A 13,485-nucleotide genomic window follows, 5' to 3' on the forward strand; every position below is an offset into this window, starting at 1 on the left:
TCGGGCGTGCGCGCGGAAATTGCAGGTTGTCTGTCAGAATTTAGGGAGTGATATCATCACCCTTTATTCACACCCAACAAACACCCAAATAATAATAAAAAAAATGTATTTCGTCACTCGTTTTTTTCTCCCTCCATCCTTATCGGATCATCATTGTCAGGATATATACGCGCTCTCTGTTACCGTATTGATTGAACAAAGTGCGCAGTATGGCTAACATGGAGCGAGGAGCTGATGATATTGATTCATGTCTGGAGAAAAAAAAAAAGTTCTTCCATTTGATGTGACAGAGAAGGAAGAGGGGTTTCGTTTCTGCGACTCGGTTCTGTTTGCGTAAAAGTGCACGAGCACGCGCATGCTCGGACAAAAAAAAACAAACACGCATTCATCCATCGCGCGCACACACAAGCGCACACGCGAAAAACTCCATCTCTTGTAATTGTTTCTACTTTTGTTTGCTAGATGGCGCCCTGCGTCACGGGACCCTCTGACACACACACACACACACAGAAAAAAAAATCACACACAAACACACACAGGTAAGACTTGTGTACCCATTTTAGAAAATTACAATTTTAACATGGAAAAAGTGGAGAAATATTAAATGAACGTCCAAAAATATTTGTAAGCAATAATGTAAATATGTTTAAATACAATTTTGATAATTTTATACTCAGTTACAGTAGCAAATATCATCAATAATACAACAAGAATGAAGAAAAACCAACGTGTTTGGCGATAACAATAAAATACAATTGAAAAATAAATACTTAAATAATACCTATAATAAATGTGACCCTCCAGTGATGATCATAAAAACACGTGTATTGCTTCTGAACATCTTGGATGCTACAATTAACACACGCACACACGCACACGCATTTTTTTGCTGAGTGGTCCACTCTGCGTGGAGTTTCCACTCTCGCTAAATGGCGTCTGGTCGCCGTGTGACGTTGATGAATGTGTCGCGGACTTGAAGAGCCTTTTCCCTGCTGTCTGCCGGAGCTGCGTGGCCCCTCACACATCAGGTGCAGGGGCCTTCAAGCGCCACTCACTGACAAAGGAACGCGCACTCTGACGCGCATGAGAAACGACGAGGGGAAGAAAAAACAGGGACATGGAGGTGATGGAACATTCTTCGACGAGTGGAGTCGCTCAGTTGAGTTGCAAAAGAATTTAACACGTGTATTAGTTCTTTTATTTATTTATTTAGCAATGAAAAATGTATAGTGTTGGTGATTATTTGTCTGGAACCGTCACTCGCGTCATTTAAACTCGCGTGTGTATTTGTCTTCTGATGCATGGCAGAGAAACGAAAAAAATTAAATTTATTTCCATTTATTATATTTATCGTGAACATAAAAACAAGTTTGTATTTTACAACGTGACCTTTTCATTTGCGAAATGTGAGATGGAGAAACACGCGCATGTTTTATTTATTCATATATTAAATACTAATAATAATAATAAAATGAAAGAGAAAAATATTTAATATATTTTTTCTGTTCAAGGACACACACACACACACACTACACTACAAGATGGTCACAGCAGGTCTGCTTGTTCTGAATTGGGGGTCTCTCCACCTGCAGGTCCCCCAGAAGACACAGACCCAGTCAGGTGTCACCTTACACGCCCTAGAAATAGCTCCTGGCTGTTTAAAAATGTGTTTAACTACAGTAGAAATCTTTTTTTCTTTATCGATCTTTCACGCCTGTGTTTCCTCCTATAGACATGATCAACCCTCTACATCTTCATCATCATCATCTTCTTCACGTATAGGATACAAACGACCCTGAGTTTTTTTGGGGGGCTCAATTCAAGCAAGAATAACACGAACCTCCACGACGACCTGGACTGAGTCTGATCACACAGCAGCTCCTTCTTTGTTTCGCCTCATTTTTTTTCTTCTCCCAACTAGGATATCTAAAGACTCCCGATCCCAGTCCAACCTCAGCACACTAATTCAATCCACTCTTCTTTTTTCTTTTTTTTTTGGCGACATCCCTTTCTTCCACGTCCTTAATCTAATTTGTCACATTTAAGCTGATGTGTGGATTTTGAGGCATAAGCAGCCATTGGGGCTTCACGGCAGAAGAATGAGGGGTTTGTCATCACTTCCTAAGTAGAAAACAAGATATTTCTCCATTCACAGAGGGATTTTCACGAATTAAAGTATCTCTCACTGGCTGCCTGAGATAAAAAAAAAAAAAAAGGTGAGGGATTGGGGGGGGGGGGGCTTGTTAAGTAACTTGCTGTCAGAGTAGTTAGCAGAGCTCTGATATGGACGGTGGCTGCAGAGCTTCTTCTTCTCTGGGGGTTTTAATTAACAAGCTGTCTCAAAGCTGCACAGCTCCATCAAACAGCCTCTTTCTCTCTCTCTCTTTTTCCCTCTCTCTCTTTCTCCTCCTTCCTCAGGCTGCCTCGCAAACTTTAGACACTTCGCAAATCTACTTGTTACCGACAGTATTGGCGCCAGCTGATAGAGATTTGCAACAATTTTTTGCCATTTAGAAAATTTCTTTCTCTCCCAGTGTTGGTTGAGCATCAAGGACTGGTCGTCTCTGATGTTTTTGTTTCATCATTTTTTTATCAGTTGGTTCGTCGCACAAACGTGCTTAACTTTTCAGTGTGAACAAGAAAATGATAATGAATATATTCATTAAGAAATAAAGACAGGAGATCTACGCAAATGTGTTTTTTTAAATGATGTTTCTACTGTGCGCTTGATTTGAGGTATTACGGTGAAAGGAACGCTGAGCAAGCAATACACGCAGAATACACACAGTTTATTTCCTTGTCTTTCTGTAATAGGTAAACATTTTGAATTCATTTTAGAAACTAAATAAATAAATAATCTCAAAACTTTTTTTTAAACTAAGAATTTGTTTCAAGGCGGCACAAATAATTTGAATAATACATTATTATCTTTACAAAAAAATGTTTATTATTTATTTATTTATGGTGGCCTGAATCTTGATCAGCGTCTCTACAACATTTATTTTTCGTTATTTCTAACTTCACACATTTGTTGTAATAAACTATTTTGTGTGTTTTAATTTAATTCACTTAAACGTTTTTTTTACTTTTTATATTTCCCCTCACACGTGAGTCTTAAACTAAACAATAGATTTTATTGAAGGTTAATAATGCGCGAGAGATGCTGTCATTTAACTCATTAAATAAAATAACATTTAGATGGTTTTGTGGAACCAACACTGCTTAAATGTTGTCATCTAATGAAAAAGAAAATCCTATTTTTAATTGATAAAAAACACCAGAAATATTTTGGTACAATTTGTGCTAATGTGAAAGTGTTTTGAGTTTTATTTGTTTTCATTTGTGTTTTAATAAATGTCCTTTTGACATTTTTTTCTTCATTTCTTTTTAGCATTTTGCTTAACTCTAATACATATGTCCATTTGTCATTAATAAATGCCCACAAATAAGGAAAACACCCAAAAATAGAAGAAAGAAAAGAGAAACAAAGAAAAGAATATTTCTTTTCTTTTCAGTTATACCCATATTTAAATAAATAATAAAAAAGAATATAAAACTGACATGATTTTATTGTTTTTCTTTCATCATGTAATAAACTGCGTGTCAAAGCATTGGTCGAGTCTTCCTTTTGTTCCAGTTTCCAAATGTGAAACAATAAAAGTGTCACATTTATCTTTTTATTTGCTTTAAAACAGCTTTTAAGCTAAACTCCTGCTGTTAGCATGCTTGCTAACTTGGCTAGCATGCAACTTTATTTGATTCTTTAACATATAAACTCTAGTTTTTTCGTCGGTTTATGACTTTTTTTGCAGGTTTTGCCACGTTTGGATGAAATCTTAAAGAAATCGTTTATTGTGACGTCACTGTGACAGGTTGGGCTGTGAACGCACATATCATGATGATTTAGGAAGAGTTTATCTGTGTGTTAAATCGCTCTAAGCCTTCAGTAAATGTAGTCCTGGTTTCCCACAGAGGCCCAGACGCGCGGGGGTAACTTGATACCGGGGACCGAGGGGGTCAAGCCCGGTCGCTGTCCATGGTGCTGCGGTCATCCTGGCGGGATGTTATCATCACATTAGACCGGTTTTGGAATCGATGCCACCCCCCCTTGGAGGTGTGTGGCTAGTTGAAGTCGTAACAAGTCCCCCCTGACACCCCCTGACAGGTCAACACCTCGACACAAACACGGGGCTGGAGCTGCAGGTCAGCAGCAGATAAGCTGCAGGGATGGACCCGTGGACTCTGCGTGACTCTGCCGCAGGATGTCCTGCCTCTGGACACAAAAACTTTCCCTTTTTCTTTTTCTTTTTTTTTTTTCCAGGAACGTTTTTTTAAAATTCCGATCGTGGTCGACCTCGATTAGAAGCGTGTGTGAAGAACATCGATCTCACTCTCACGGTTGTGTTGGAGAGGAAAGTGATGCTGGAGGGATTTAAGATGAAAGGAGAGAGAAGTGGGTGATTCAGGGAGTAACATGGAGATATAAACCCATGAAGAGATTTAACTTTGCTTTTTCTGCGCAGAAAAAAAAGGCGCAGGAGTTCTCCGAGTGTATTTAGACATCTATTCAACTTCAGTTTAAAATAGGTATCAACTTAATTAAAGCAATATAAAATAAATAAAAAATAGCAACTACATAAATTCATTTTATTGACTCGGATTTTATTAACACTAGTTTATTGTTTCAACTTTTGATGATCTGACGTCTCTATTTGAAGCGAACAACTTTCTTTTCAATGTTTTTATCGAGTTTGAATAATATTCCAACAATTCTATCGCGTTATAACCGAACATATTTACGTCTAATTTCTATCATTTAATAATCAAAATAAATAAATTAAATACATCAACGTGTTTTACGTGCGTTTTTTTTTTCTTTTCTTCACATGCTCATCATTTCTTGCTCAAAAAAAACTATTAAAAATAAATGTGAAAAATACTGTGCTCTTGAGTTTTTGTTGTGTTTGTGTTTTTTCTTACCCCCATGGTGACCAAGTCAAGGGTGAGTCTCACCTTTGCCCTTTGACCCGTGACCCTGCCACGGATCGAGGAACTGTAAATATAGAAGTAATTTTAAGAGTATTTAACTTTCATAGACAGTTTTTTTTTCTCCACAAATCTTGACTTGATATAAGGGACTATTTAGCTTATTTTCGCTTATTACATACAATATCATTTCAAGTTTTCTTGTCTTTTCTTGCATTTATTTCGCTCTAAAAATAGGTTTGTGCGAAAAATAGCAGTTGTTTTATTTAAAAAAACAAAATAAAATTGCAATATGAATCGGAAAAGCTCATAAATATACAAAGGATCTCTTATATTAAACTCAGGGTTGAAACATTTACACAGAGCTAATTTGAAAAGTATAGATTAATTTCTTGCACCAGTTATTTTGAACTTCTTTATTAACATATATTTTACTCTTTTTTTGTAGTAGTAGTAGAGTTATTTCAGTTTAAGCCATATTCGGTTTGATCTGTGATGATTGATGCATTGTGAGAATTTTTTTTCTTTTTTTTTGTTTTCTTTCTAGAGCTGAATATAATAAATATAATGAGTTGCAATCCGAGTCTGAGGGATCAGCAGTGGACGAGCGAGGAGGGACAACACGTGATTAAAGATTCTGCCAATCTGTCAGTGCCTGACACTTTCTGCTGCAGGGATAAACAGCAATAAAGCAGAGTTGGCTGGTGGCTTGTTAACTTCACCCTCCCACACACACACACACACACACACACACACACAGGTGAACTCCAAACACACACTCACACACACACACACCTCTTGTCTATCATCATCTGCTCCGTCTCTCAGTGCTGCTGCTGACTCAGGTCGACAAACACAATGACAGGAAACAGACAGGATGAAGGGATGGAAAAGCGAAAGTGAGGGCGAGAGACTGAGAGTCTTGAAGGAAGGGGAGGGTGAGCCAGGCTCCGGGCCATTTAATAACACAAGTATATTAACTCGCTTAACCACGGAGATTCGAAATGAACTCAGTTTCACTTAAGGGGCCTCGCAAAACCGTGAAATGCGCATCAAAACCTGCCAATACGACCACCTATCTCCCCCCTCTTCCTTCATGCCCCCTTCACGGCCTCGACTAATTTCAGTTCATTGGATGAAATAACTTCATTTAAACCTTCATCTCTTTTTTTAAGGTGGGTGTAATGAGGATCCCCCCCCCCCCTCTCGCTAATAATGGCTTATTCTCAGCCCATCTCCTTGTTTATCCTCCGAGGCTCCACATGATGAAACTCATCTATAATGTGTGATTTAATATCTTCCCGAGCTTTAAGACTCCCTTTTCCTCCTGGATTTCAACAACACAAACTCTGGATGTGTGGAGCATCGCATTTTTCGCCCTTTTTTAAAGTTTAAAATCACGTGTTAAACTTATTTAACTTAATCATATCCTACGTAAATGTGCAACAAAAAAACAAGAAGACAAAGAACTAAATATTGATACAAATATTTCACTTTTTTTTTCTTGCAAACAATACCCTAAGGTTAAAACTATAAAGATTCCGTGCTTTTAGATTTATTTTCGAAAACTTAAAACACAGTTTTTTAATATTAATTGGTTATTATAGCGGATAATATTTTCTCAGCATCTATTTATGGTGAAATAAGTACACAATTACTAATAAAATACACGCAACCATAATAATAAACAGTTAGTTAAAAGGAATAATATAATATAATAATAAAGCAATCTATTTAAATTAAAATAATAAATTCTTTTTTATGTTTATTTCTGCAAATGGACGCGTATTTTGAAAGGGAGAATAAAATAATATATAAAAATAATAAGGCGTTGTTCAACTAGATAAACAAATAGTAGATCTAAAAATAAAACATTTAATTGCGTTGTCCACTTTATCAAACGTTTTTTTTAATATTACAACTGTCAGTAAACACAAAAATATGATTTTACTCGTTTTAAAAAAAGTTTAAAAAATGAACTAATCATTATTTATTTTATGGAAACGACGGCGCAAGGGGTTGGTGGAAAAAAAAAAGTTGGAGACATAACAATTTGAATCGAAGTTTATCGGAAGTTATGTAACATATAATCCCCCCCAAAAAAATCCAGACTACAGGCCGCGACCAGAGGCCCCGCAGCACCACTGACCGGTTTCCTCGGCGACTGGGCCGAAAAGAGCCTCCGTTTGTTCCCTGGAATCATCTTAAAAAACTCGGAGCCAATTCTTCAAATGGATTGTATTTCACAGGTTTTTTTTTTTTTCTACTTATTTTACTGCAGGGGTCTTTAGAGGGGAGTAATCGAGGGGGCGGTGAAGGGGATATGGAGTCCCCGCCTGAGAGCCAAACTGGGGTGAACACCGTAAACCGGCAGCTGTCAAACAATAACACTATTAAAAAAAAACACACACAAAAGCTACACAAGCATGAAAAAAAACCTCCTCCCTCATATTCCAGCAGTGAACGAGTCTAACAATAATCCCAGCTGCACCGGATTTACATTGACTTTCCCGATGATTATATATAAAGCGAAAGGTCTTCAGTTCAAATCCAATTTTATAGACGGAGTTTGATCATTTTCTCCTGTTCTAAGGATCGCCATCGGGCACTTCGGGTGGTATATTACACGAATGTTGCGTTATATTGCAGCGGGGATTTAAAGAGAAAGTGCGCACCTGTGCGCCCCCCCTTTTTTTTCTGTATCTTATTCCGCCTGTGGCCCCCAAAGTTTCATCAAAGAGCCTGTTGTTGTTGTTTCACTGGATTAAACTGTTTCTTTGCGAGTCAATGAATATGTAAAGAGCGTTAAAACAAACAAAAGCTGCCTTTGATATATTAAAAAAAAAGTGGGTGTTTAAAGGTAAAACAAAAAAGTTTGTGAAAATGATAAAGGGAGGGACTGGTGAGAGTTATTTTTCCTCCTGCTAGAAAACATTGATTGTTGCAGTTCGTTGACCCGTAAAATTCGTGGGGTTCGTTTTTCTCCTCGGAGCTGAGCATATAATTATGCAAATAGTGATGTGACAGTGATCCTTCAGGAGTGTGTGTGTGTGTGTGTGTGTGTGTGTGTCCAACTTTCTTCTAATTCCTGCTGCCTTTGATGGAAGTTCATCAGCCTGGACTACCAAGCGTGACAACAACTCTCTTGAAGAAAAGACCAAAAAAAAAGAGAAATATCTGTACAGTGGGGGGTCCTTTAACTATTTTATTTTTTTTATTATTTAAACATGTGCATCTTAATAAAATAGACTGACATCACCCCACTTAGACACCCGGATTGGCTGGATTTCACCCCCCTTCACCCCCCCAAAAAATAAAAAAGCAGCTGCTGTCATCTTCTCAGGCTGATATGATCCAGACTGTAGTCGACAATGGATGAGAGACTTAATCAAATCAGTCATACATAATATACATTAACACGCCGGGTAACTTTGGAGGGTGTGTTTTTTATTTAAACAGAGGAATGGGGGGGCTAAAAAGAGATTGACAAAACCAGGCGTGAAGAAGACATGTGAAGCCTCAATGATCAGACGTGTTAAAGAGAATATATTAGAGCTTAAATCTGGCACAGATTATGTTAAAACCGAGCTAAATGTTGGTTTAATCCCAAAATCTGGCGCCGCACGTTTCCTTCCGAATCAAGGTGTGTGTTCCTCACACACACACACACACACACACACACACACACACACACACACACACACACACCCTTCAACATGACAAGGTTCCACTTGTTGTTCGGAGCTTAATGGAAAAAAAAGAAGATTTGTAAAGATTTATTGAGGGGGCGTTTAATGATCGGTTTCACCGTGAGTCACACAGAGGGGGCGTCATGTCACCCCAATAATGACTTTAAAATACATCTTTTTAAACGGTCTGGGAGACGAAAAACATACATTAAGAGTTTGTTGGAAGTGGATACATTCGTTTATTGAATTAATAGCTCTTTTTTTTTAATAGTGGAAAAGTAGGGTAACTTAGCTAGCTTAGCTTCTATCTTAGTGTCAGTGATGCTATATATTCACTGATATATTCTATCTTAACTTTTATTTTATTTTTTTCAAAGTATCCAGAGTGTCTCCTACCTTCCTTTGATCCCATTAACACGATAATAAAAAGAAATGTCCATAACATTTGCGAAGAAAAAAAAGAAGTTAGCTACAAGTAGCTAGCTAGCTTAGCCCTCACAAGAAAACACAACCAGTCAGACATGAGTTATAAACAATCAAATTAAAATTTGTAAGATTTTTTTTTAAAATATTTAATTAAAATATTTATTTTATTATTATTCAGGATTTAATGTACTTACCTCAGCAACTATACTAGCAAGCTCCACCAATACACGTCCACTGTTGCTAGTTTCCTCTAAACACATGCTAACTTTTAATCATTTAACTCGTTTTTTTCTTCAAATAATGAATACAATTAAATGAAACTTAATAAAGGTATTTTGATTTTATTAAAGTAAAAGCTTGAGCTTTTAAGCTTTGAACTTAAATAGTTACTTAAAAAATGTTTTTTATTGATCATGATAAGCTTAGCTTTAGCAACCACTAGCTAGTTAAGCGGTTCAGATTGATCTAATCTTTTCAAATCCCAAAAAAAAAAAAACTCACTTTTTTATTTCTATAAAAAACACTTTTAAATGGTTAAAAGTATTTTTCTAATCAAAGCACACGTGTTAATGCTAAGAATAAGTCGATCAAATGCTAATAAATGCAACTTCTTCTGTAATATATTAGGACATACTCTTGGCTATGATGGTTGAATCTATAACATGAGAAAATATGCCTTAGAAGTGTTTAAAATGGGATTTTTTGATAGTATTTTTGTACCCTAGTGTTACCAATACTATAAACTCATACAGGTTTATTCATTTAAAATGTAAATTTGTTATTTGATGTTTAATAACAATGTTAAAACAGCGATTATCAGGGAAGTTAGAACATGTTTTCTAATTTATCCACCAGTCATAATTAGTTTAGAAACATACAAAGTTGATAAGTAACAAGATACTATAAATATAATCCATTATAAATAGATTGCAATGCAAATATATACTTGACTAAATATGTTTTTTATCCTTCCATAAAGGTTAAAAATGTACTTTTAGCCAAAAAAAACCCTCCAGATACCAGATATGAACATGGTTAGAAGTGAAACTCAACTTTCTCTCGTCTTCTGTCTCCTCTTACATAGAACAAGACCAGGATGTGTTTAAAGGACAATCATATCCCAAAGAAAATGTTTATTCTTTGTTAACAGAATTAAGAAAAAACCACCAAAGGCTGAATTCCAAATGCAACAGTTGAATTGGAAACACGCTCGTCCGGCCACCACCGCGAGAAACCCGAACACTCGTTTGGCGGAAATGTGTCTTTTTTCATTTGCAGTTCTGTACTTTGCATACGGTCTTCACTCCCATTCAAATATGGCTTTGCTTATTATTAAAAAAAAAAAACGGGCAGTCTTGTTTATTCCTAAGGCAATAATATACAAATTACAGAGTGAAAAAAAAAAAGAAGCGACTGGTGTCTGAAAAGCAGAAAGATGAGCAATGGTATCATGAAAGGAAAAACTCATCAAATCAAATAATAAGCCAACTTTTATTGCTGGAGACCTGGAGAGATGCGCATCAAATTGAAACCGAATCAGGCCTGAAAGCAGCGGTCTCATTACAACGGGAGGATAATCCTTAAAAAGCCTTAAAGCACACGGGAGAGCCGGGACTTAACGTTGTAAAAAGGTAAACAAATGTAAGTAGACGACGACGAAAGAAAGAAAAAAAAAAAAGAAGAGGATATTTGAAAAGGTGTCTCAGGTATCAGGTTTTTTGAAAGTTTCCGACTAACGTCACAACACGTTGAAATGTATTACGCTAATCCGTGAGTGGTTTATAAAACACAGCAGTGTGGCGTTGAGGAAAAATGTTATCGTATATTTTTTTTGTCACGTCGTCAGATTATGCGACTCTGTCACTTCTAAGTACTTTGTAAGAAAAAAAAAAGGAATGAAGGGGGGGATGGGTATTAGGTTTCTTCAACATCTAAGGAAATATCATTCAGGCTTAGAATAATATTGAAATCTGGGATTTCCTGACATGTGTCATGCGATATATAGCGGCTTTATGAGTGTTTCGAGCCGACTTAAGGCTGCCTGTTAAATGAAAAAAAAAAACGGAAACCAGTAAGTGATTTTAAATACGCTCTGGGCGCTGATTTCTTCTTTCATATCCAGCTCAGGTTCTGGTTATTTGTTTTGGTGGCGTCCGATGAAGCGGTGATGGAGGCGATCTGTACCGAGTTATCGTCGACGTATGCAGGAAACGGAAGAGACGGATCAGGTTGGAAATGAAGTCCAACAGCAAGCAGAAGGTTTTTTTTTGTTTTTTTCTTATCGCTTGAAGAACCGCCTGGGTTTAGGACCCGGGGTGTAGATTGGGAGTCGGCGCCGGCTGCGGGGCAGACAGGAGCATTAACTCAGTTCGGGGCTGATGTCAGGACAATTAGAGGTGCACCTCGGCACGCTGTGCACGGCTCCTGTCAGCCTTAATCTGGAGGCTGCCGTGGCCCCGTACCCGCGGCCGGGGCCACGGCCCACGGGAAGCGCCGACACTCGAGCCCCGTATTGCTTTGACAGTTGCGCTCATCTAGAAGTAATGCAAAATGTTATTGTGATGTATACACGGTGACCCCGGCGCTCGCTCCTGTCTCCTGCAGACGACACGTCCGAGGGTAGAGACCGGGGAGAGGCCGGAAGGGAGCGTTGACAATGAGGAGCGGGAGGAAGGAAAGATGGCGAGGAGGGAGGAGAAGGAGGGAGCGAAAAAAGGGCTTGAAACCTTAGCCTCGGTGTCACAGGATCATCAGATCTGTGGACCCAATCCCCCCCCCACCCCACCCCACCAACACAACCCCCCTCGTCGCTCCTGTTCCAGGACATTGTTGTCGGCCCCTCTACAGATCCTGGTGTTTGTTTTTGAGGGAGCTGCTGCGCGTGGTGACGATGGTGGAGGTCTCCTCCGCCTCCTCGTAGTCTTTGGCCTCCAGCACCTGGCTGAAGTACCTGAAGATGGAGTTGAAGCTCATCCAGGACGTCAGCTCGTGCCTCTCTGTGCCTAAAGAGAGAGAGAAAAACATAGATGGTTTGTGTCTTTGTAGAACTTTGTAGAACTTTGTAGAACTTTGTAGAATTGAAGAATTGTAAACAATTTCCCAAAAGAGACCTCCTGAGGGATCAATAAAGTTCTACCTAACCTAACTCTACACAGTCTAGTTGACTGGCTTTGGAGCCACTTAGATAAACATGACCTGGACGAATGAAAGTCTACACGGACAGATGTCCTATCACAGAACAAACATATACTATGTGGTTCAAACCAATGCCAACCAATAATCAATCCACCAAACAAAGGTAAAGAAAAATAGATTTAAAAAGTTGAAAAAACACTTCTATAGGACGTCCGAAAGACTAACTTCTTCCAAATCCAAAATCAGAGTCCATGTCCACAAAAACAGTTGACCGAAGCAGATTTCTCTAATCTTCCATCTTCCAAAATTCCAAAAATGATGTTACAAGAAGAAACCAACACGATGTTTTCAAATGTCCGTCTATTTTCAACCAATACGTTCTATCACTAGTAGTATTTGGTCCACCTTCGAGTTGAGATACCTCACTACCAAAAGGGGGATTACCAGTTGTGTGTCCCAAATTGCGCACTTACACTTAATATTTTGAGTGTTTCTCAAGTGTGTTCACACAAAATGTAGTGCGCTATGTGCACTAAATTGGTGCACTTAAATGGCAAGAAAATTGAGTGTGGATCGATGGACGATGTCTACTCTCGACGGCCGCCAACTTAGTGACGTAGATGATGCTACGTCGGAAGATTTGTCACTACTTCGGAGCCCACACTGGTATAAAATAGTTATTTTACCACAATAAAACATAACAACAATAATAACAAAATGAAACACAACTTAATAACTTGTTTCGATTGGCGAAAAAGTGTCTTTGATTGAGTTTCAACAGCCGGTTGCAATAAGCGTTAAAAAGTAGTAGAAGAAGAAGCTGTCGAGGCATTTCCGGTAAGTGTGTAGCGGCAGTGTTTGATTTGCGCACTGCACAAATAAGTACACTGTATTACAGTGTACCTTAAAGTGCGCAAGTTGAGACAGCGTAGGCTGTTTCCAGATCCTATGTAGAAAAAGCCATGATTCCTGTTTGTTTTTTCGGAGTTACCCAAACCTTCAGTCTCTTAACTCAGCTCTTTCATTGACGTACTGATACTGATCCACAAACACATCCACGTATATAACTCTGAACGTAACACAGCCTCCTCAGTTTGGTGCTAAACAAAGGTAAAATGACATTAATGCTGATTCTTGGAGACGATATCCACAAAAGAGTCCTCTCATTCTCCCGATGATCCTGCGCATGAGAGCCACAGCAGCCTCTGACCCGCTCGTCCGAAGGGACGGACTTAACATGTTATTCAAG

At 38.3% G+C, this 13,485-nt stretch overlaps 1 protein-coding gene across 2 annotated transcripts in view; it reads right to left on the reverse strand.

Annotated features, from left to right (window-relative positions):
- Positions 1 to 11,909: 11,909 nt before the first annotated feature.
- Positions 11,910 to 13,485, reverse strand: part of arb2a (ARB2 cotranscriptional regulator A) — a 150,232-nt gene continuing 148,656 nt past the window's right edge. For both annotated transcript variants that reach the window (XM_087794663.1, XM_087794661.1), the window contains exon 11: positions 11,910 to 12,103. In XM_087794663.1, coding sequence (XP_087650789.1) covers positions 11,943 to 12,103 — 161 coding nt within the window. In that variant the 3' untranslated portion in view covers positions 11,910 to 11,942. The remainder of the gene's footprint in view (positions 12,104 to 13,485) is intronic.

This window comes from Callionymus lyra, chromosome 1, assembly GCF_982586985.1.
Source record: "Callionymus lyra chromosome 1, fCalLyr1.hap1.1, whole genome shotgun sequence".
Classification (NCBI taxonomy): domain Eukaryota; kingdom Metazoa; phylum Chordata; class Actinopteri; order Syngnathiformes; family Callionymidae; genus Callionymus; species Callionymus lyra.